At 37.0% G+C, this 22,076-nt stretch overlaps 1 protein-coding gene and 2 non-coding genes across 3 annotated transcripts; all 3 read left to right on the top strand.

Moving 5' to 3' along the window:
- The first annotated feature begins 10,579 nt into the window (after window positions 1-10,579).
- Window positions 10,580-11,025, top strand: LOC122641923 (arabinogalactan protein 13-like). Its single transcript, XM_043835257.1, has one exon. It carries the CDS (start codon window positions 10,584-10,586, stop codon window positions 10,761-10,763), a length of 180 nt encoding a protein of 59 aa, XP_043691192.1. The 5' UTR covers window positions 10,580-10,583; the 3' UTR covers window positions 10,764-11,025.
- Window positions 11,026-17,811: 6,786 nt separating this feature from the next.
- On the top strand, window positions 17,812-17,935 carry LOC122644438. Its single transcript, XR_006330367.1, has one exon. It is a non-coding gene; the product is annotated as a small nucleolar RNA U19 (small nucleolar RNA).
- A 74-nt stretch (window positions 17,936-18,009) lies between these two features.
- On the top strand, window positions 18,010-18,180 carry LOC122644452. Its single transcript, XR_006330380.1, has one exon. It is a non-coding gene; the product is annotated as a small nucleolar RNA snoR138 (small nucleolar RNA).
- The last annotated feature ends 3,896 nt before the right edge of the window (window positions 18,181-22,076 follow it).

Consider the following 22,076-nt stretch of genomic DNA (forward strand, 5'->3'; position numbering starts at 1 on the left):
TTTCCTGCAGTAAAACAGATTCCCTGCAAGAACAACTTTGAGAATGAGGAGAAGAAGAGAACATTTTTTTGAGATATATTTTAAATTTGAAATATCTCTGGATATTAATAAGTCACTTGGCACCTATTCCCAACAGATGGATTCTCCCATCTTTGAATCTGGTCCGTTAAATCGTAACTGAACGATTTATACCGTCCAAAAATATAACCTTGCACATACACCATAGCATCCACCTTGTTTGTTAACTTAAACAATAGATAGAGCTTTATTAAATATACTCAAGTATTCACCTTTATGTTTCCGATGTGGGACTATTCCCAACATCATTATGTTGAAAAACTCCAACAATTTATGTTCTTCATTCAGAGTTCCAAGACTCTACTTATCCACTTGACTGATGAATAGCAGAATTTAGAAAAATGATTCAAGTGGTTCAAGTCACCACTTCTCCAAGTTTGCAAATGACTTGCTTCACACCAATCACAGAGCTGCTCTCTCACACTTTTTAAGCTAATTTTTTCATCAAACTAAAGCAGGAATTAATCCTTTGGAATGAGAATGCTAACAGAATACATATATTATAAATGTACAGACCCAAACAGATACAATGGGGTTCACACAATGTGGGGGTGTAAACACTTTTATAATGAGGTTTTTTTTTGTTTTTTTTTTTTTTGGGGGGGGGGGGAGAGGAGGGGGAATAGAGAAGCTTAAAAATAAAATTTTATCATAAGGATGATTACAATATACACACAGAGTCATCCTTGAAGATTTCAGTAGTCATCGATAAGAAAAGAAAAAACTAGAACCATACATAATTCAGTCCCTGATCAAAGAATAAAACCCATCAGTGAATGCATCTACTAATAAGTTATTATCCTATCAGTGCCCATAACATTACTTGAGAAGATATAAAACTGCAAATCCCATCAAAGACCCTTTGTTGTTCCTTTGCACATAATGAGGAAATCGGTGGCAATATTTTTTTTCTTCTTTTGATGCAAAGATCTACTGTATCATAAAAGACAAGCTATCAGTTACTTTCTTCCATGCTAGCTTAGCAATCCATGCTTCCATCTTCACCATTGAGGTTCTGAAGTCCATTTAGATTGTGGGTGTGAAATTTCAATCAGAACTTTGGACCTTCTTGGTTTCAATCCATCTACAAAAGACACTATCAGCTTCTGGAGGCAGAGGATTGAGAAATGTATATGTTCCAATAAAGTCTTTCACAAAGGTCCTCATGTACCTAATGATGATGTTTGGTGTTGTCCCATTGCAGAATCATTTTGCAAGATCAACTGCCTTCACAAGTAGCCATATAATGAAATCAATAGAATGAAGTGATGAAGTACTTAAGAAGGTAACAAAGACATCTTAAGTGTGGAGGGGATAGGCACAAAGGGATAAAACTAACCTCATTCATGACAATTTGGTGTTTTGTCCCTAGTACAGTTATTTCAGCCATTGGCAAGTAGAGAATACAGTTTCAAAATCCTTATAGCTGGTTCCTCCTGTAGCATTTCAAGAAAAAAAAATATGGGGGGGGGGGAGGAGGAAGAAGGTATTAGCAAATCATGGTTATCAGTTTATTATAGAATAAGTATTGGGAGATATTTAGAACATAATTGAGGTGAAAAGAATCTGGATCATCAGCCAATTAATCTTAGGTTTGGGAAACAATGGTGCAGGAAACTGACGAAAAAACAAGGTTACATAAAAAGTATGAGGTGAGAAAGAATCCATCACAACCATCACAGCCAGCGTATCAATGTGACAGACACCATGACAGCAAGTATAACAGCCAGTCTAGCCGTGACATGACAGCTGCATCAATGTTCACAGATGCAATTCATGTCCAGATTCTGTTTTGGATAATATTCAAAATCTTATCCTTGTTAAAGTATTCAGTTGTGGGGTTTTTTCTACAAGATTAGTGGCCATAGGCCATCGCCGTAGATTTGAAAAATTAAACAGTTCATTTTTATTTTTTATTTTTTTTTTTGGGGGGGGGGGTGGTTTGTTTACCATGAAATTTGACATATGGCTTATACAAGACCATGTCATTTCTATCCAACGGTCGGAATTGCAGCATCATATGTTCATATTGCTCAAAATGGTGGACTGTTAGAAATTGAATATTTTCTAGGATTGATTTATGGTTTTAATGAATCTGTTATGTATTTAGTACAGATCTTTCCTCTGGATATTTCCATTTCTTGTAGCTGATTTGATAATGGAAAAGCTGGAATCCTATAGTTAATATTGACTATGTCGCTCTGAAAATTGTCTAATTGAAGTAATTCTACATATTTCTGATCTGGTGTATTGTAAATCCTATTGAAACTTCTTCATTATGCATTCTTTTCTGATGAGATAAATAAGAGCCTGTGTTTGTCTCTGACTTGAATATCTTGTTTAACATTTTTGTTTTTGTTGTAACTTCCGGTTAACTGAATGAGAAAGAGAAGAAAAGCTGTGTCCTGCAATCTCTTCCGACACATAATGAATTTAAATTGCTTATCTGTTCTAACTTCTAGGAAATATTGTTCTTATTTGAATTCTTTAAATTTTGTTTTCTATCCGTCTTTGCCTGTTCAAGCAATAGTAATGTTACTAAGTACCTGTGTTCATTTCTTAATTTTTTCTGATTTTGAATTTAGGACGAGGAACTGCAGTTTGGGTCAATTGTAAGAGCTGAATTCCTCCTCTATGATATTGTGCATGGGCTTCAGGTGATATTTGATCTTGAATATATCATAGTCAAGCTCTTTGAGGACTCTTTTGATTTGTTTAGTAAAATTATGGGTGAGAAGCAGCATCTATATCCATTATAGCACTTTGGAATCCCCTGTCATGGTTGGTTTATTTGGGGTTCAATCTGAAATTTCCTTACTAAAAATTACATTCTGGGGCACTGAATTATGCTTTCCAAGCCTACAATATTTTAATACTGGATCTCATAGGACCTGGCAGAAGAAGAGACTGGTGTGGACAGAGAGAGAGAGAGAGAAAGGTGCTTCTGTGGAGCTGATTTATGCCTAAAGGCAGTTTTTTCTAGTATTTAAAGAAATGCTGATTGGAATTTCGAGTCTTTAGGCCTTCTCTTATCTTTCAGTCCACACACCTGCTTCCGAAGTTTGGTTTCCATGGACATTTTTTTGTGGGTTCCCCTCCCACCCTCTCTAGTTTTCACAGGATGGCACAAGAAAGCTGGAAAAAAGAAACTGATGAGACTGAATACCAGACACCAGAAGGCCCAGTCTTGTGCGCAAACAATTGTGGCTTCTTCGGAAGTGCTGCCACCAACAACCTATGTTCCAAGCACTATAGAGATCTCTCAATGAAGCAGCAGAAGCGCACAGCCAAAATTCAAGGCAACTCAAGTCACTCCCATTGCTGATAAGATGCCCAAAACTTCCACTTTAGTTCAACTTCAACATTAACCCGTTGTAGAAAGTGGATTGTTTGGAAGAAGGCCATAGTCTGAAAGAGGGTTCATCAGCCTCTCTAGAGGTTACTATAGTACCTCATATTGGCATCCGCTCATTGGTGAGCTAATCTTATATGTATCAAAAGTCCCCCACTCCTTTGAGTCTGTAAAGGGTTGAGGGAGTAAAATATTTTTCAGTTTGTTAGGTCGCTGGTCTCGATCTCGAGCTCGGATGGTGTTGGAGGTTGGTTGGATCATGTTGGCAAGCTGGAGGTACTATCTGAGCTATGGAACTTGTTGCGAGGTGCTGAATCGGATTTGACTGATTCTCGGTTTGTTGGGGTCTGCATTGGGTTGGTTAGAATGTCCTTTCGTGCGTGCTTCCTGACCGTATGTTTGACAGGTTCCTCTGAAATCACTCACGCATGTGTTTTTCTGGGCCATTGGATCTTTGATTTCGAAAATAATTCGGTGGGGACATCTTGTGATGATGCTACGTAAACGTTTGGGACCTGACATGCCGTTTGTTAAGTAGGAATGTGTTTCCCTCCTCTTGGGCTTTTTCCAAACGCCAAAAACTTTTCAAACCTCAATTTCTTTAACAGTTCCATTAAAATTCTTGGCAGCAACATCATCATCACCACCATTAAACCTCTCGGTGGTCTCCGCAGAAGCAGCAGCAGCAGCAGCAGCGAAAGCAAAAGAAATCATCAGTTTGGAATCATCTCAAGAAATTATAAACTCTCTGGGCGGCAACATCTTCTGTTTTTCCAATGGTCTTATTCTATGTGGTATGCATCTTAGTGAGTATTACATATTTAACCCTCTCACCAAGGAGCGTTATAAACTTCCTCTTCCTCCTCGTATAAAGAAGCAGAAATATTTGTCAAAAAGGCCACCAAAAATGGGTTTTGGTCTTGTTGTCTCCACCAACACCAACACCAACACTGCTGCCGATGCCCATGCCCGTGATGATGCTTCTTCTTCTTTTTTCTTCATCAATCCGATTCAAAGTGGTGCATTTAGCTTTTTATGAATCTTTCATCTGCCCAAGATGTACAATGGGGATTGATATTTTTTTCCTAGTCTCTTTTTGTTTCCTTTTCATGCTCAATGTAGTCTGTAATTTCTCAAGTAATTTCTTAGAATTATGGAAGGAGGACTATCTCTATCTATGCAGAACAGAATATAAACTTGTAAGAGAATACAAAAGTTGCTATTCATTCAGAATTCCAGGACTCTATTTATCCATTTGACTGATAAATAGCAGAATTTAAAAGAGTAGAGATTCAAGTAGTTCAAAGCATAAAACCCATCAGTGAATGCATCAACTAGCACTCCATGAAGTTAGTTTCTAGTCATTGCCCCCAACATTACTTGATCAGAAGATATAAACCTGCAAATCCCACAACATACATGAGGCAATCGATGGCTATTTTTCTTTGCTCATAAGTTCATTACCAATTGGCACCACCAAATTGTACAAATGGTTCGAATTCTACATTAGGGGAAATGCTGTTTGTCCCAACAATCAGACTGTTGAAGATTCCTGTATGCATAATTTCAAACTCAATCACAACAAAGTTGGCCTTAGATCATGTATGTCCCCTACCATCAACCAAAGGGCTCATCTGCTTCTTAACACCCTGATGCCAAATGACAATGCAATTTCACTAGCTCTCTGAACTTTAGTTTCTGCTGTATACCATTAAAGATCTACAACATAATTGAGGTGAAAAGAATTTAGATCATCAGCCAATTAATCTTAGGTTTGAGAAACAATGGTGTAGGAAACTGATGAAGAAACAGGGTTCCAGAAAAAGTAGCAGGCGAGAAAGAATCCAACACAGCCTTCCCAGCCAGTGTATCAATGTGACGGCCACCATGACAGCAAGTATAACAGCCAGTTCTAGTTGTGCCATGACAGCTACATCACTGTTCACAGATACAATTCCTGTCCAGATTCTGTTTTGGATAATATTCAAGATCTTATCCTTGTTAAAGTATTCTGTTGTGGTGTTTTTTTAGAAAATAAAACTTGAGGGAGAAAGAAAGCTTGCAGTATTGGATTAGTTTAAATTGATTACAAGTTGTAGTTTACATAGCAAGACAGTAAAGCTAACTCCAATATTTTCATTCAGAGACATTTTGACATCATGTGTTTTTCCAATGGTCTTATTCTTCTATATATAGGGTCATTCTCGCAATTAAATTGGTACTTGATCTATTTTCTTCCCTCTCTGGGTAATATATAAATTACAATAAAAGTGATATTTTCTTCAGTAGAAATGTGGATTGTCTTGATAGAAGAAAGTTGTGCTCCCTACTTGGGATTTCTGAGATGTCACAGGGTTTCACTTTACCTTGGTACTAAACTCTTTCATTCCTGGTCTAAAGTTAACCTTGATTTCATTGTTAAGAGGGTCAACAATAGAATCTCATCTTGATAAACGAATTTTCTTTCTTATGCGGGAAGGAAGGTTTTGATTCAATTTGCACTTGCTTCAATCCCATCTTATCTTATGTCTTGTTTTCTACTCCTTGAGAAATTTTGTAGATCCTTAAACTCCATTTGTATTCGATTCTGGAATGGAGACTATGGACATAACCAAAAAATTCATCTCATTGGTTGGGATCGTATTTGTTCTCCAACCCAAAGTGGTGTCTTAGGGCTCCGAAAGGCATCCTCTCATAACAAAGCACTTTTGTTAAAACGTGGAGAATCAATTTGGTTCGGGTTTGGATGGTTGGTTTGGCCGGTTCTTTTTTATGTTTTTGGGTGGGGGAGGGAGGTGGGTTAAAGGGTTGGACTTCAAAGATATTTAGATCTAAGACGTGGTAAGTCAGGTGGGACTCAAATTTTAGTAAGACGTAGGCGCCACTTTCTTCTACTTTTGTGCCAAGTTCTAGTCCAATCTAACTTTACCAAAATTAAGCAAAGAAAATGGTGAAAGAACACAAATCTTTAAACAATAAATCTGGATCATTGAGCAATACAAAGTGTGTCATACAAATGAATTAGGACCCTTAATTTGCAATTTGGATCCTCTATTGCCGAGCTGCCCGACGGACCCTACTGTCAAGACACAAGAAGGCAAAAAATGACCGCCTTACCCCTGCCCGAGCGCTTTGCCCGAGTGAGGGTAAGGCGGTCATTTACCGCCTTACTGTGTCTTGGCAGTAGGGTCCTGCCGGGCAGCTCGGCAGTAGAAGATCTGAATCCCTTAATTTGACACATGACCAGTATATGATGATGTCTTCTTGATCCCAATTTATCCAATTAGAATAGGCTTGTGTCTATTTTCTCATACTATATGTATAAATTATATTTTTTAGCATTTCTAAAATGGTTTTTATTAGTTATAGTGTTAGGTAATATCCTGGTAAGCAAAAATTTTTTCTAGTTAAAAGAAAACAAACAAACAAGCAAAAACAAAAGAGAACTCATTAGAAAAACTGAAAAATAGTACAAACAAGAAGTATGTTATAAGTGGTAGTTCTAATCCTTCTTTTGTCACATTTCATTAAAAATTGGTGTTTCTACCTTCCATGAGGATGGATTCCTTTCACATTGATCATAGTATATATATATATATATATATATATATTATTTTGGATTATTTAACTTCTCTACCTAAAGGATAATAATGATCTCATTATTAAGTCTGTTTGGAAGAACTTGTGAATTTTCAATAAAAGTGATGACATTAGTAGTTGTTGCTTATTTTTTGAAGGATAGCACATGTTAGAGTCCATTAATCAAACATTTAGGAATGGATTTTTTAAGTATCTGAATTTCAATCCTAAAGCACAATTACAGATGGATCACCTCCTCTAAGTCCAAATTGTTATTCCCTTCACGCTACAAAATTATGCAAATGATAATGACTAATGTCTTAACACACACCAAACCCCTTAAAAAATTAGGTAATGTCTAATTAATACATCCATTTTGATGACTCTATGTCACTTACTCATTGCTTAAGTTTCATGTCAATTGGAGTTTGTCAAATAGCTAAACAAGGATTACACTTCTTCCCCTTAAAAAAGACAAATGAAAAAAAAAAAAAAAAAGAAGCAAAGGAATGAAAAATCAAGGTAGAAGTATCCCAAAAAAAAAAAAAGTAATTAAATTTACCACATTACTCTTCCACATGAGAGAGCCTGTCAAAAGATTCTTCATTTGACAGGGCATCAAAAGTTGGTTCGCACTGTTAGCCCGGACCTAAATCGGTTGGTTAAGCCTGAGATTGGCCCTACTGATTACTATTCTGTTGAGGTCAAGCACCAACTAATTAATAATCAGGCATTCCCCGTGGAAGGTAGTGGCCCGTTGGTCATCCTACCGGGACCAATCGAATATGGTTACTAATCGATCACCTGCTTTTTACGTCCCGATTAGCCAGTTTAATCCTAATTATAAACCGACCAGACCCGACCCGACCGATTGATACCATTATTCATTTGCATGATCATGAGAAAACTCTTTAGGACATGGATATAGAGATTGGAATTGAATCGACTATTTTAGATGAGTTGACTCAGTACCGATTTTGAATTGAATGGTTGATCTCCCTCAAAATTCGATTGAAATAGGACTTGTTGGCATAGTGGATTTTTCCTAATACTCCATAATGTGTAAATGTTCTTACCAAAAAATAATAATAATAATAATGTGTAAATGTGTTCTGATGATGATAAAACATGAACACTTACATTATTGTCCGGCAAACTGAACACCTTAGTGATGATTTATGGTCACGATGGTTTTGGAAATACTAATGTTTTGTCAAACCATGTAAAGAATTTAGGGAAAACTTCACGGACACACCCTAAAAGTATCTAATATCTCAGAAACTTATCATACTTGGTCAAAATGTCACAGACATCCCCTATTTTTATGAATTTATTTCAATTTAGTCCACTCCGTTAATCTCTGCAATTAAGTGGCTGTTAACTCTTTTTAAATAGCGAAATTACCCTTACCACAGTGAAATCCTTATAATACCCTTAATGATGAATTAATGATGTTAGAAGTTAGTTAGAAAAAGACAATTTTGCCCTTGTTTTTATTCAATACTTTTTTTTTATTCCTTTTTTCTCCCCTTCTTCTTCTCCTTCTTCTCCTTTTGTTGTTTCTTCCGCCGTCGCCACCACCACCACCAGCGCCACCCCCTCCAGCCCTCCTTCTATGTCCGCACAATTTCCTCCCCATCTCCTTCTTCTCCGCCTGGGTTTCCTCTTCTTCTTCCTAATCTTCTTCTATTTTTTCTGCTCCACATTTCTTTGCACCACAGCCGATAATGGATTCTAGAGAACTTGAAAAAAAATGATGGCAGCCAATGGATTCATTTTGTGTTGGATTTGGAAAAATGGGAATAAAAGAAAAGAAATAGGGATCCGATGGTTATTGGGAGAGAAAATGGAAAAGAAAATCAAAGACATGATGGGATCAGAAATGATAAATTAGTTGAGGATGGGTGCAGTCATGGCTGGAATTCAGATGGGGGTTTTGTTTAGACAAGGATGTGGGTTAGATTAGAAGTGAAAAGAAATGGAGAGGAGAATCGGTGATGGTGGGATGAGGGTTTTTAAAATGAAAATGATAAAAAAATAAAGAGAAAAAAATAGGAATGAAAGGAGAAATAGGGGTTAGTGGAGATGATGGCGGTTTTAGCAGAGATGGGTTTTGAGAGAGGGTCGGTGATGGGGTTTCGAAAATGGAAGATGTATTTGCCTCGTTTTGTCACCCTTCTTCAATTCGCTTCAGCCATGGGTGGAAATGGAAGTCCGATCATCTTCTCATTTTGTCGCCCTTCTTCAATTTGCTTTCTCCTTGCCTTGCCGCTGGTAATGGTTGTCGTAGTCGGAGGAGGTGATGGTTGCAGGAGCCGGAGCCATAGAGGGAAGAAGATGAAATGACAATTTTGTCCTTTTATTTAAATAACTAAGGGGTAAAATGGATATTTTACCTTTCGATACTAAGTGTGCTTAACGTTTGGGGTGTCTGTGACATTTTGACCAAATATGGTAAATTTCTGAGATATTGGATACTTTTAGGGGGTGTCCGTGAAATTTTCCCAAGAACTTATATATTCTCACAAAGCTCAAAAAGAAGAATCAATAAAACAGCAACCATCAAACTTGAGTTTAATTAGACGTATCATGCAAGAATTGTTTGAAAGCAATGAAAAAATTGATGATCACAATATAAATTCTAAGCTATAGACCCTCTTGGCAATGTCTGAGGATCCTCGTCTTAAATTTTGACAGATCTTAGGGAGAATGAATGTTGTCAAGTTATGTACACTATAAGAGATGGGCACAAGGAGGCGCTAACATGAGGTCTTGATAACGTTCTTTCTCTTAGATCTTACTACCCCCACAAAACAAAAGGATGGATCGGGCTGGTCTCGAATTATGAAAATCAGAATTGGGGATCAAATCAGTCAGTACAATCAGGATCGGTCTTAAAAACAATAAAATCAATCCCTCGAATCTGAAAACCTCCAGAATCCAGTGAGAACAAACCCTAGAATCGACCAAATGTGAATCAATTCTAATCCAGATCAGCCTTTTCAACCGAATCGATTCCATTTTTTTGAAACGACGGGCCGGTCCTGTGGGCTAGTTCTTTTAACGGTAATAACACCCGTTGCCGTTTTCCATCAACTCGGAAAGACAGAAAAATCAACATTTTCGGATACAACGATATTTGAATGAATTAAAAACAAATAATTAATTTAATTTAAATCCCAAAAATATATATATATGAAAAAAAGAAAGGGTCTAGTAACATGGGTGGTTGAGCATGACAGCAAAAGGTGGGGACCCACTAAATAAGAGTGACAGCTGTATGGCACCAGACGGACAGACACCCTGTCAACAACGGGCAGCCTCTCTGTCTCTCTCTCTTCTCTTTTCTCTGACCTGTAGAGAAAAGCGGAGAGCATGTCGTTAAACGGTCATTTCGGGCAGCTTGCCCGAAAAATCATCTACCCTTTTCCCAATATAAGCTTCACTACCCTCACCCATTCTCATCACACCTTAAACCTTTTCTCTTGCTCTCTGCAATTCCTCTCTTCAGCGCTTCAAGAGGAATCGTAGAGAGTGTCTCCCACTCTCTAACACCCAAGAAGAAGAGACAGAAATGGAGGTATTGAAGATGAGACTCTTCACCGCTGTAGTCCTCATGGTCTTGGCCGTCTCGGCGGTTCAGAATGTAGCAGCAGCTGAAGCTCCGGCACCGGCTCCTGCTTCTGACGCTGCCGTCTTCGTTCCTACCGTATTTGCTTCTCTAGCTGCTCTCGCCTTCGGATTATTCTTCTAATCTCTCTTTCTCAGAGGAATAGAGGATGATGGATCTAGTGACGTAGATAGAAAGACTTTCTCTGTCTCTCTCTCGCTTCAGATCTCGGTCACTTTCTACTACGCTCCAGATATATCTACTCCGAGACTGAGAATTGGGATTGAGGCTCTGAGTCTTTTGACCTATTCTTCTTTCATTTGTTTTGTTTTCATTTTTAATTATTATGTACTTGATTGTTATATAATGTATTAAAATTGTTGAAGAATGATTTGTTTGGTTGTGATCCAAGATTGTAATTTGAGCTTTTTTTTTACCTATGTTCTATATCTCTCGATTTTTCTCTTGTTCGAATGAGACGAGAAGGGAGAAGAAGGTGGTTTAGGGCAAGAAAGCGAAGAACAGAGTGGAAGGAAAGGGAAGAAGAGGTGTGATTGACAGATTTTTTTTCTTCCTGTTTGGAATTTTGATTGATGTCATCGTTGTCTAGCAACAATAATATTTGTTTTCCTTTTCTCTAAATTTTTAGATTTCGTTATTTCAATGCTTTTGATTTGTTCCTGAGCGCGAAGTGGCTGGCCCCAGTAACTTTGGCGGTTTACTCTTTTTTAGATTTCGTTATTTGAATGCTTCTGATTTGTTCCTGATTCCTGAAGATGTGTGGTTGCAGTAAGCAAAGTTGGTGGCCCCAGTAACATGCCTGCTTTACTCCTTACTAAACACATGGCCTGATCACGGCTAACACATATCCTCTACCAAGTCAGTTTAAAGTTTAAACCAATTATAACATGGTATGAACATACTTTGGCTGTGAATGAAAGAATGCCACGTGTACTTTCGGGTTCTCTTCTCAAATGGATGTAATTGGATTTTTTTTTTGCATGAGAGGTGATTGGAATTGTACCTAGGAAACCATAAATTTCATACAAAATAAAGATACAGTGAGCTATAATGTAACCCTAAATTTTCCATATAGGTATATCATGCCATGACTTTTAATTTTAAAGGAGGGTTGCGCAAGCTTTCCTTGAATTAGCGGTTGTGCCCAATGAAGAGAGTGGGATGGGAAAGGATGGAGGGGGTCATTTCCATAGGGCAGAGAGGACTCAAACTAGGCACAATGCTGGTGTGTCTAACCTTTACCCTAGTTTTAAATAGTAAATACAGTTCTTCGATCTATGGATTTTAATGCATTTATATTCATAATTGTGGGAATTCGGTTGAAGTTTTTTACGGGTAATGGTGGACATGGAATGAAAATATCTATTTTTCCCTTGTTGGAATAAGAGAAGAAACGGGTTCAAGCATGGTTTTAATGCACGGTATTGGAACGGGTATTGGTAATCCACAAAACTGATACGATGTCGCTATGGTATCGGTCTGGATCAGTTATATGGACAAAATTATTACTGAATTTTCTTTAAAAAATGAATTTTATGATCATTTTTAAGCAAAATCTGTACGTATCATTCGCTACGAGCGATACGATACCGATACTTAGAACCATGGGTTCAAGCCATGGTATCAAATATCTGTATCGTTTTTGTTTATTGAATGATACATTTTGGTATCTGCGGAGACTGTTATTGATATAGATTGATTGTATCGAATCTATTAAAGGTAAAAATAATGGCCTGATCCAGCCTGATAAAGCCAATTTGTTCCAATATCAACTGATACCATTACCAATATTATGATTTAATCCCTAGTTCAAACTCGAAACTGAAGAACAAGGAATGAAAATAACCGCTTCTTGTCGAATGTCTAAAGTCTGAACTATTCTTCTTTAGTGGAATAAGAGGGTCTAATATTCTTTGGATGAAGTTTTTCTCCCCCACATTTGAGGACTTTTTAAGATAAGAGATTCAATGTTGTGCAAAGAACGCATGGAACAGTAGGGATGTAAAAGAATATTGGTGATCGCATCCGTATTCGTTTAAAAGGTATCCACATCCATATCAGTTTAGAGATATTTGTATCCGATCGTGAAATACTCGAATCCAAATTATATAAAATCTGTTTATAAAACACTGGGAAGATACTACTATGGAGAAAGCAAAGCATTTACAAATGACAACCCTAAATGGACATGGTTGAAGAAATCTTTACCCAAATTCTTTTTTCAAACTGGGTGAAGGGAAATTTGATCCTAAAAAAGGAAGCCAATAATATATGCAAATCAAATCAGTAATGGACAGCTGGTTCAATTGGTCATATTCTGTATTAGATTTAAATTTTCTAAAGCTGGAAAGAACGTGTCAGCCACTCAACCTCAGCCACCAATGGGGTGCTTGGGCCGCTATAGTAGGTAGGTCAGGAGACTCAGGACGGCTTGTTTGGCCTGTTTATGAGACAATGGGGAAGGGACCACAACGTCCCACCATTACCAAAAAAAAAAAAAACCCACAACGTCTTACCGATCAATTAGAATTTATATGTTTCTTGAGAAAAAGAACTTTCATCGGGAGTGTAGCCTACGCCAATATTCTCATGAGTCCATCTCTCTCTTCTTTATATGAAAAGACATTTATATTCCTTTGTTTTGAGGAGGAGAGAGATAGACACAAGGGAGTGTTGGCGTAGGCCACACTCAGGGACAGAAAATTGTTTTTCTATTTTTATTTTTTTTCCGTTGAACTTAATCTCTTTGGGAGTGCGGTCGCACATGGGAAAACAGCATTATAAGGGTAGGATTTTTGCCTTTCATGGGGGCAGGGTGATCATTTTGTGCTATCAAATGTCTAGGCGCAAGAGCTACACTCGGATAAAGTCCTTTTTCCCTTTGATTTAACTTCAGCTATGGTTGACCCAATAATAACTTTGATCTATAATTTTTTTTGGAGAAGGTTCCTTGAATGTCAATGTGGTCCCTGCACCTACACGAAGCCAATGGAAACATGCATTGAAGCATAAGCAGGGATGTGATTTCCACCTTTCATTGGGTTGTTGAGGTAATCATTTCGCAGCCCCTCTGTCTTGGTGTAGGGCTTTGCTACCTTCCACGGTTCTTTTTCCCACTTTTGTTTTTCTTTCTTAGAAGTGAAAGTGATCAAAACAACCAACCAATTTAAATACAAGGGGCACTGTTCACTGTGGCATAGCGTAGGCTGCGCCCAGGCACAAGGGGTGGGTGCAATGACCCCCTACCCCTCTAAGTGGTAGGTCCATGTGCCTGGGCGCAGCCTGCGCTGAGGTACAGAGAACATTCTCCCATATACAATCATGTGGAGCATGCTTTGAAGTATCAGATCAAGCTATCCATATCGATATCGTTAGCTACCAACTGCCAACACCGTATCAATGAAATGATATTGAATAGTGGTCAAACAGTAAAAAAAAAAATTGATCTTTTAAGAAAACTAAGGGTAAACTTGTCTGATACATGATAGATTTGCGGCTATCTTTATAATGGACATGGCACCCCTATGCTAATAAAATTATACGCTATTTAGCAAATTAGTTTCAATTGAGATAAAATAAAGGAAGGGAAATTCCATCAATCAAATGGGAAAGTGAGTTGCAATTGCATTGCACTAACAACACCAATACTTGGCACAAATGCATAGCTAAGCCGTGTTTGATAATACGTCTATTTTTGTATTTTTTCGTGACTGAGAACCAAAAAAAAATAGAAATACATTTGTTATCATACGTTTATTTTTTTTGTTCTAATTAACTAATTGATGAGAAAGAAAACTTTAATTTGGAATTTCTTTATTATAAATTAAATAAAGGGTAACTATTGATACTACTACCATCACTGTCGCCGCCGTCACCACTATCTCCACCACTTTCGGTTTTTTTGGTATTCATTTATATTTTTGTAAATTTATAAAATTCTAGGAAAAGATATCTCATACTGTGTTATCAAACGCATTATTTTATCTAAAAATTTGACCAATAAATAAAAAATGGCAACAATTATTTTTTAAATAAAAACATAACCAGAAACAAAAGTGTTATCATGCGAGGCGTAAATAGACCATTTATAGATTTCATGATCGAGCCATGCGATTGAGAAAATATTTTGCCCAAAATTATTCTAATCTAATAAAATTTTTAAAAATTATATATTAATGTGAATAACATATTCACTAAATTTACTACACTTGTTGAATGGTATCGCTTCTGAAATTTTCCCCAATAAAATATTGGGTATTTTTTTCCTTAAGCTCTAAGATATGTTTTGGATGACGCCATCCATGTCTTTCTAAGTGGGAGGCCATTCTTGTTTCCTTGCTTATATTGTTTCCAACGTTATTTTCTCATCGTTTACGTGACGTGACATCATCGCTTTTTAAAGGGGCTATTAATAAATTAAACCACTACTAGCCGTTATAACTAGTAGGGTCATCACATAAATGCTCGGATGATAAAGGTTGAAATTTTACGAAAATATAAAGAAAGACCCAAATTTCCTTATCTAATTATCAAGTTTCAAGTTTCAACCTCATTTTGCTTCGGCTTAAAGGGCACTCTCAAATTCTCAGTCATCTCTCTTCCAAAGATATTTTTGAATTGGGCAAAGCGAAACCTAATTAAGGTCCTACGCTGCTGAACATGATGAGTCAACACCTTTTCTATTTCCTTTGGTTCTTTCCAAAGAAAAAAGCAATTGTAGCTATAGTTGGAGAGACATTTGTCTTGATACTTAGCCCATAAATTGCCTTAAAATCAAAATTTCATTTGATTCAATAGTCTCAATCGTCTTTAAGATTGGATAGAATACATGTGCACTCCTTGGTGGTGTGTACTTTATATTTCAGTTTACAAATGTTCTACTCTTGATCTTGGGTGTCTAATTGTCATGAATGAGCACGGTGTTAAGAATCGGTATTAGTTCGACTGAATTGGCTGATCTACATTGGTATTGTTAGAGGCCAATATAGATTCCTGTGCAATCCTGGGTCAAGGATTGGGTATTGACCCTTGGATCGGATATTGATTTGGATTGATCGATCCAATCCGAATCAAACAAGTCTTCCAATAAACAGATTCATTAGCTATTTAGGTGTCTATTATGAAAGGACTCAACCATCTAACACATCTTTTATAAAACAAAATAATATTTTGAATCTTAATATTTTAAAATTATTTGAAATTCCAACATGTTGAGAAAAAGGTAAGGTGAGGAAATGAGTATTAACATAGTTGGTCTTCTGGTCTTCATAGGGGGAGAAAAAAGAGAATTTGCTAGTAGTATGAACAAGCACCTCCCATCAAGGGGTATAGCTCAAGTTGGCAATGTCCAATACCTCACCGTCAAGAAGTTGGAAAAGAAAAATCTTCTTTGGTGCCTGTGTATGCTAGTGTGGGTGTCGAAATTCAACATGTGAAAGATGCGATATCCAACAATGCCGAACTCGAGAAAAAAAACAATAAAAATTTGGTCAATTGACCTCACACCGTGGGATGAATCATCTTCCACGTATGGAGCTCCGAAGAACGCACTGGAAAATGTGGGCAAGACGATTTTAATCCCAAAAAGTCATTGGTTAAATTCTCTTGGGACCAGTATGCCCAGTTGTCATTGTTCAATTAAAGCTGGACACAGGTTCAATCGGTTCATGACTTGATGCCAAGCCTAGTCCAATTAGTGACCGATTCTTCTGAGTGTTTGATTGTAGCCTAACGGGCACCGAACTAAGACTGACCGACATCATTTATAACCCAAATAGTCTGTTATAGCCTGATTAACCAATTAGCTCATTTCGGCCCAATTATAGTCCCATTAAAATGAGCCCAATTATGGACTAATAGCTGAGAGACCGAATAGATAAGTGTCTATGCCTAGTCTACGAGGCTCAATTAACCGATAAAGTCAAAAAAATTGGATTTTTTGTATTGAAATTGACCTGATACAAACCGATATGACCAATCCATATCAATATCGGTATCAATATCTATGACTAATATTCACAACGGCTGATACCGACACCTTTGATCAGACTCGATCGAATAGTAGGTACCAGGGGTACAATAGGGCCAGGTTAGGCCAGGTTTTTAAAAACCCAGGCCCAACCTAGGGCCACCAAGGCTCAACCCAAGCCTGGCCCCTCCCTAGGTCGGATTGAGATATTTAAGCCTAGGCCTGATCCTTTCGGGCTTAGGCGGGCTGAGTTTGGCCCTATTTTATCATTAGACCATTTGGTTAGTCCAATAATAACCAACTTTTTATGATAGGTAGACCCCAAGAGAGTTAACTCATGAGCTCTTAATTGTAAAATATGTGTACTTACCAACTAAATCGGACCTGGCTCCTCTCCAGGAAGCTCAGTGCCCAGGGAATACCCAGGGGGCATCCAAGGGTTGGGTTGTGCGGCACATATCTCGATGCACACCTAGATATGTGTGCGACACATTCCAACGCGGTTGAATGCCCCTGGACATGCTAGGCTCCTTGAAGAGGAGTTGAATCCAACTAAACCATCCTCTTATAGTTTATAACAAATTTTTAACATATCAACTTCTCTCCATCTTCTGCGCCAACAAAAAATAAAAAATATCTCCCTCTCATGTGTAGATTCTCGTTTTCTAAAATTTAAATAGCAACAACTCAATAACCAGATTATATATATAAATATATATATATATATATATATATATATATAGGCCTGGACTCAACCCAAGTCCTACCCAACCTTAGCTTGGCCCTAGGAATTTCAATCCTGACCTACGGCCTTCGGCTGAAAAGTTCAACCCAAACCCTACCGGGCTTCGCGTTGGCTCTGGCTCACTGGCCAAACTTGAACCCTATCAGGTACCCGCGTGAGTGTATTAAGGATACTTTGGTAATTTCAAACACAGTCCGAACTATGCTATAAATTCACCACATAACCCTAAAACCTCATTTACTTGCCGCTCGCCCTATCCGTCCAAATCTTCAGGTGAGTACCAACCTGTTTCGAGTGGCGAAATTGCAGACTTCACATCTCACCTTCTCCTTGTATTCTTCTTTTCTTAGAGTAGAGCTTATCGTTTTTTTTCTCTTTTTTGGCCTGCAGATTTTAGTATTGATGGTGCAAACTGCTGTGTTGCCTCTTTGAGTAGCCATATGAGAACATTGTATGTCATCTGGCTTAGTTAGGAGGCAGAAATTGATTTGATCTTTTCAATTTGATCTTCTGAGAGGCCCTTTTGAGTGGAATGTTTGAATGCTTTTCCATCAACTTTCCTCTAAGGTTCCTTAGACATCATTTCAATGTCATCATCATTATTTTCCTATCTTTTTTTTTTTTGGTTCTTCTGTGATTGATGTTAATTCTAAGAAATTGCCCTCGAATAACTGGAGATGAAAACTACTTAGTCAGCTTCGGTTCAGACAGGGGCACACAATAAGAGAGAGGTATGTGAGTGGTATGTGAATACTGCTCTATACAGCTTATTCCCGAATTAATTTGATGGTAAGGAACAATTTCTTTACAGTTCCTTTCTTAGATGAATTTCGGATATTCTCTATTTTTAAGTTATTGGGTTCCAAAGTTTGATTCCCTTCTCTTTCTTCCTGTTACAAGTTTTAGGGTTTACGGTGTGTAAGAATTTTATTTTGCTCTAGTTGTTCTCAACTTTGCGAGTAGGTAATCCTGGCATTGTTTCAGAACTCAGTTCGGAATCGGAATTAACCGGTTCAGATCCTGAGTCCTGCACATACCTGAGAGGTAGGTGGGGATATTGGATTAGGTTTTTTTTTTTCAACACAGAAAATTTGTTGAAATCTGGGTAATCTTTACCTTTTGTTTTTTGGTTGATCTACTAACTTTAATTGATTAAAAAAACTCAGTTTTAGAAGATTTATTTAGCTTGTTTTGGATTAGTGAGTTCATACTCAAATGTGGTGAAATTTTGATTCGTTTAACTTTTTATTGTTTTTCTGATATGTAATACCATGTGTTGTGTGGATAGTTCTACATGTTTGGATTACCAAATTATGTGTTTAATGATTCCTTGAAGAATATGAAATAGCATTTGTTATCAAATATGGTATATCGACTAACCAAACGCTTTCAGTTTAGAAACCAATACTTTCTCGTATCGAGGTTGATACCATTTTCTTATACTGTACCGTATCATACCAAATTTGTAACGGGAATCCACTATATTCTGTGGGTCCTTTGGATTCCATATGGGTGGCTTGGGGGTTCCCACGGTTGATCTTTGTATGAAAACGGAAAATTATGTACTGGGGCCGGTCCAGTGCACATCGTGCTGCACCGCCCGATGTGCACAGGACGCCCCCAGTACTGGGGGTGATAAAGATCCGTATGAAAACCTGATCTGCACTCATCCATCATACATTTAATGTATGGAACTCACATGCAGGATCCACACCCATTGAATGATGGTTCGCAGCACCAAGAATTCAAGTCATATAATGCAAGTCTAATGTAAAATAATAGATTTATTGAATGAACTTGTAAACACATTGGGGGTGGGGGTGGGGGTTGTCATTCTTAGACTCAAAAATAATGGAGGAAAAGTTAGGTTAGAGATGTACCTCCTTCTTTGTTTAATGATGTGGACTTTATTTATTGTCCTCTTCTTTATATGTGTGCATGATGCTAAGTTAATGTGGCAACATGTCTATCCCTCTTCTAAATATTAATAATAATAAAGTAGAGGGATATTTAGTTTATAAAAGAGAGGTTTTGATAAATGTCAAATTTTAATTAAGATTTTACATCATTAAATAAGGAGAGAGGAGAAAGGTTATGTATGGAGATTATATATATATAAATATAAGGTCTTAGTAAAATAATAAAAAATAAAATATTTCATCACATCTATGCACATCTCGTCATATGTATACGTATCTTCTCCCTATGGGCATCCCGCTGTCTATGGGTATATACCCATTCTGGCTTGTGGTGTGACACCCCATTATCAGTGGGATCCCAATGGAGAGTCAAATACCCTCCCTCTTCCTTCATTTAGTGATGTGGGCCTCCTTGTATACGATTCTACACTCACTAAAACCTCTCTCTAGCATGTATGATTTCAATACAAGTGAGTTGTGCTTTCTGCGTGCCCATTTCTCTCCCTAAATAATAAATTTTGGAATGAAATTTAATTCATGATAAAAAAATTATTGTCTTTTAAGTATTTAATTTTTAGATATTTGTATTTTTTAAATTACAAGTAAAATGTTTTGACAATTTATTTTAATTAAGCTATTATTTGTTAAATTTTAAAAATAAAAAATGATTTAAATTATATTTATTTTTATTTGTTCATTGATAAATATATTTTAATTATGGGGAAAGGTTGATCATATATAATCCTCATATATTGGAATCATATATGTTAGAGGGGGAAGTAACATTTGATGGTCATAAATTGTTTACATGGGCTCTTTGCAAGGAGAAAGAGGGATTCGGATCCTCTACTTTCATTGGTAGTACTTTCGTAGTACTTCCAGGCATTCTGATAGTGCCACTGCTCTCGGCTCATATTCAACGGCTGAGATTGGCAAAAATTTAAATAAATTTGAATTTACGTCTCAGATCAGGTTGAAGCAACTTAAACTCCAAAATAAGCCCACCATATCGTTTCTAATCGATTAAATCAAACCATCATATAGTCTCACATCCATTGAAAATACTCTTATCGTTTTGGACAACCTTTCTTCCCAAATCCAACAAAAACTCTCGCTTCCACCATGTTGCTTGATTTGATCATTGGTTTGATCGCGTAGGTCGACGTTTTAAAAAAGAACCATGCTTTTTGTGTTTCCATACACTTCTCTGCAACTCAAAACAAGCAACAAGAAGAAACAAGACATCGCTTTCTCAAGAAATGGGTAGTGGCTATTTTTGGAATCTTGAAACAACAAACTGAAACCTTGAGTACTTGGAAATATAAAAGCTACAAGCACATCTTCTGTTGATAGTATTATTTGACTCCAAAGGGGGAAAAAAATGATTACACTAAGTCAATTGAAAATTGATTTACATGAAAGAACAAACAAGAATTCACAAATTTGTTCACAATTCAAATGGAATCTGAAATTCAAATTGGAAGAAACAATTTAGACAAAAATTGAAACAGATTGATCATATTCGTCTAGTATAAATTTGTCTTTTTTTATTTCCAAGCCCTTACTTGAGAAGATCTTTCAAAGCCATGACTTGAATTTTGCAAAGCTTCTTGGCATTTTCAGCTTGTTGGTACCCTTCTCTAAGTCTCTTCTTGGCTTTCTCTAGTGTTTCTCTTAGCTTTTCTTCTTCATCCACGTCAGAAACTACTCTACAAAAAGCAACAGAAAATGGAGTCATTGTATCAAATGAACCTATCACACTATTTGCAGTCAATGCTATTGTTTTTGTTTTACTAAAATCATCGCTGCTATCACTATTCTTCCCTTCTTTCTTTGATCCAGAGCATCTACGAAGTTTGAAGATGAGGAGATGCTTTGCAAAACAATCTCTTTTACACTTGAACTTCTCTGGATAGTCTGTAGGAGCAATCCCCTTGTCGCCTACTCGATGATGTTTGGAACAGGCAGCTTGGTGGCAGCGAGAAGAAGGGTGTAAGAGCAACGACGGTTTCTGTTGGACTTGGGAAGAAAGGTTGTCCAAAACGATTTGAGGGTTTCCAAAGGTTGTGAGACTGAGTGATGGTTTGGTTTAATCAATTAAAAACAGTACAGTGGGTTTATTTGAGGTTTAAGTTGGTTCAACCTGATCTGAGATGAGATGTAAATTCAAATTTATTTGAATTTTTACTGATTTCAACCGTTGTATATGAGTCAGGAATGGTGTGAGAGGGCGTATATAAAGGTGGTTGTGTATTGACCTTTATCCTTTTAATTATTTAAAAGTGTTAAAATTTTGGATTTTCCATTGGTCGACCTTTTCAAAGTATTTGTACAAGCTAACAATTAAAACATATGGATTTTCTTATCCAAATATATAGATGTATAATAAATTCATCACAGATATGAATTTCATAATAAAAGATAGTAGAAATATACATGTGTTCAGGAAGAAGAATGGAGTAGCATGTTTGTACATGGATGAATCAAGCAAATCCAGTTCAGCCCTGAATCGGATGTCCTGATCTACCCGTATATGTCAAAAAAAATTGGAAAGAATTTGGACTGGTACCGGCTTTTTCCTGTCCAGGTTTGAGGTATACAAGTGTTGCACAGTTTTTGGTTTGGTACTTTTGGTAATTGGTTTAGTGTGAAATTATTTGCATTTGTGGTTATTATGAAGTGTTTGTTGAGCTACTTAGTGAGTATATCTTGATCCTCTTTTGTTGTAATGGAAGTAGAACCTCTTAATCTGCTGTTGTTTGTGTTGGAATCCTTCTCTGAGCATGCTGTGTGATCTATGAACA

This window comes from Telopea speciosissima, chromosome 10, assembly GCF_018873765.1.
Source record: "Telopea speciosissima isolate NSW1024214 ecotype Mountain lineage chromosome 10, Tspe_v1, whole genome shotgun sequence".
Lineage (NCBI taxonomy): Eukaryota > Viridiplantae > Streptophyta > Magnoliopsida > Proteales > Proteaceae > Telopea > Telopea speciosissima.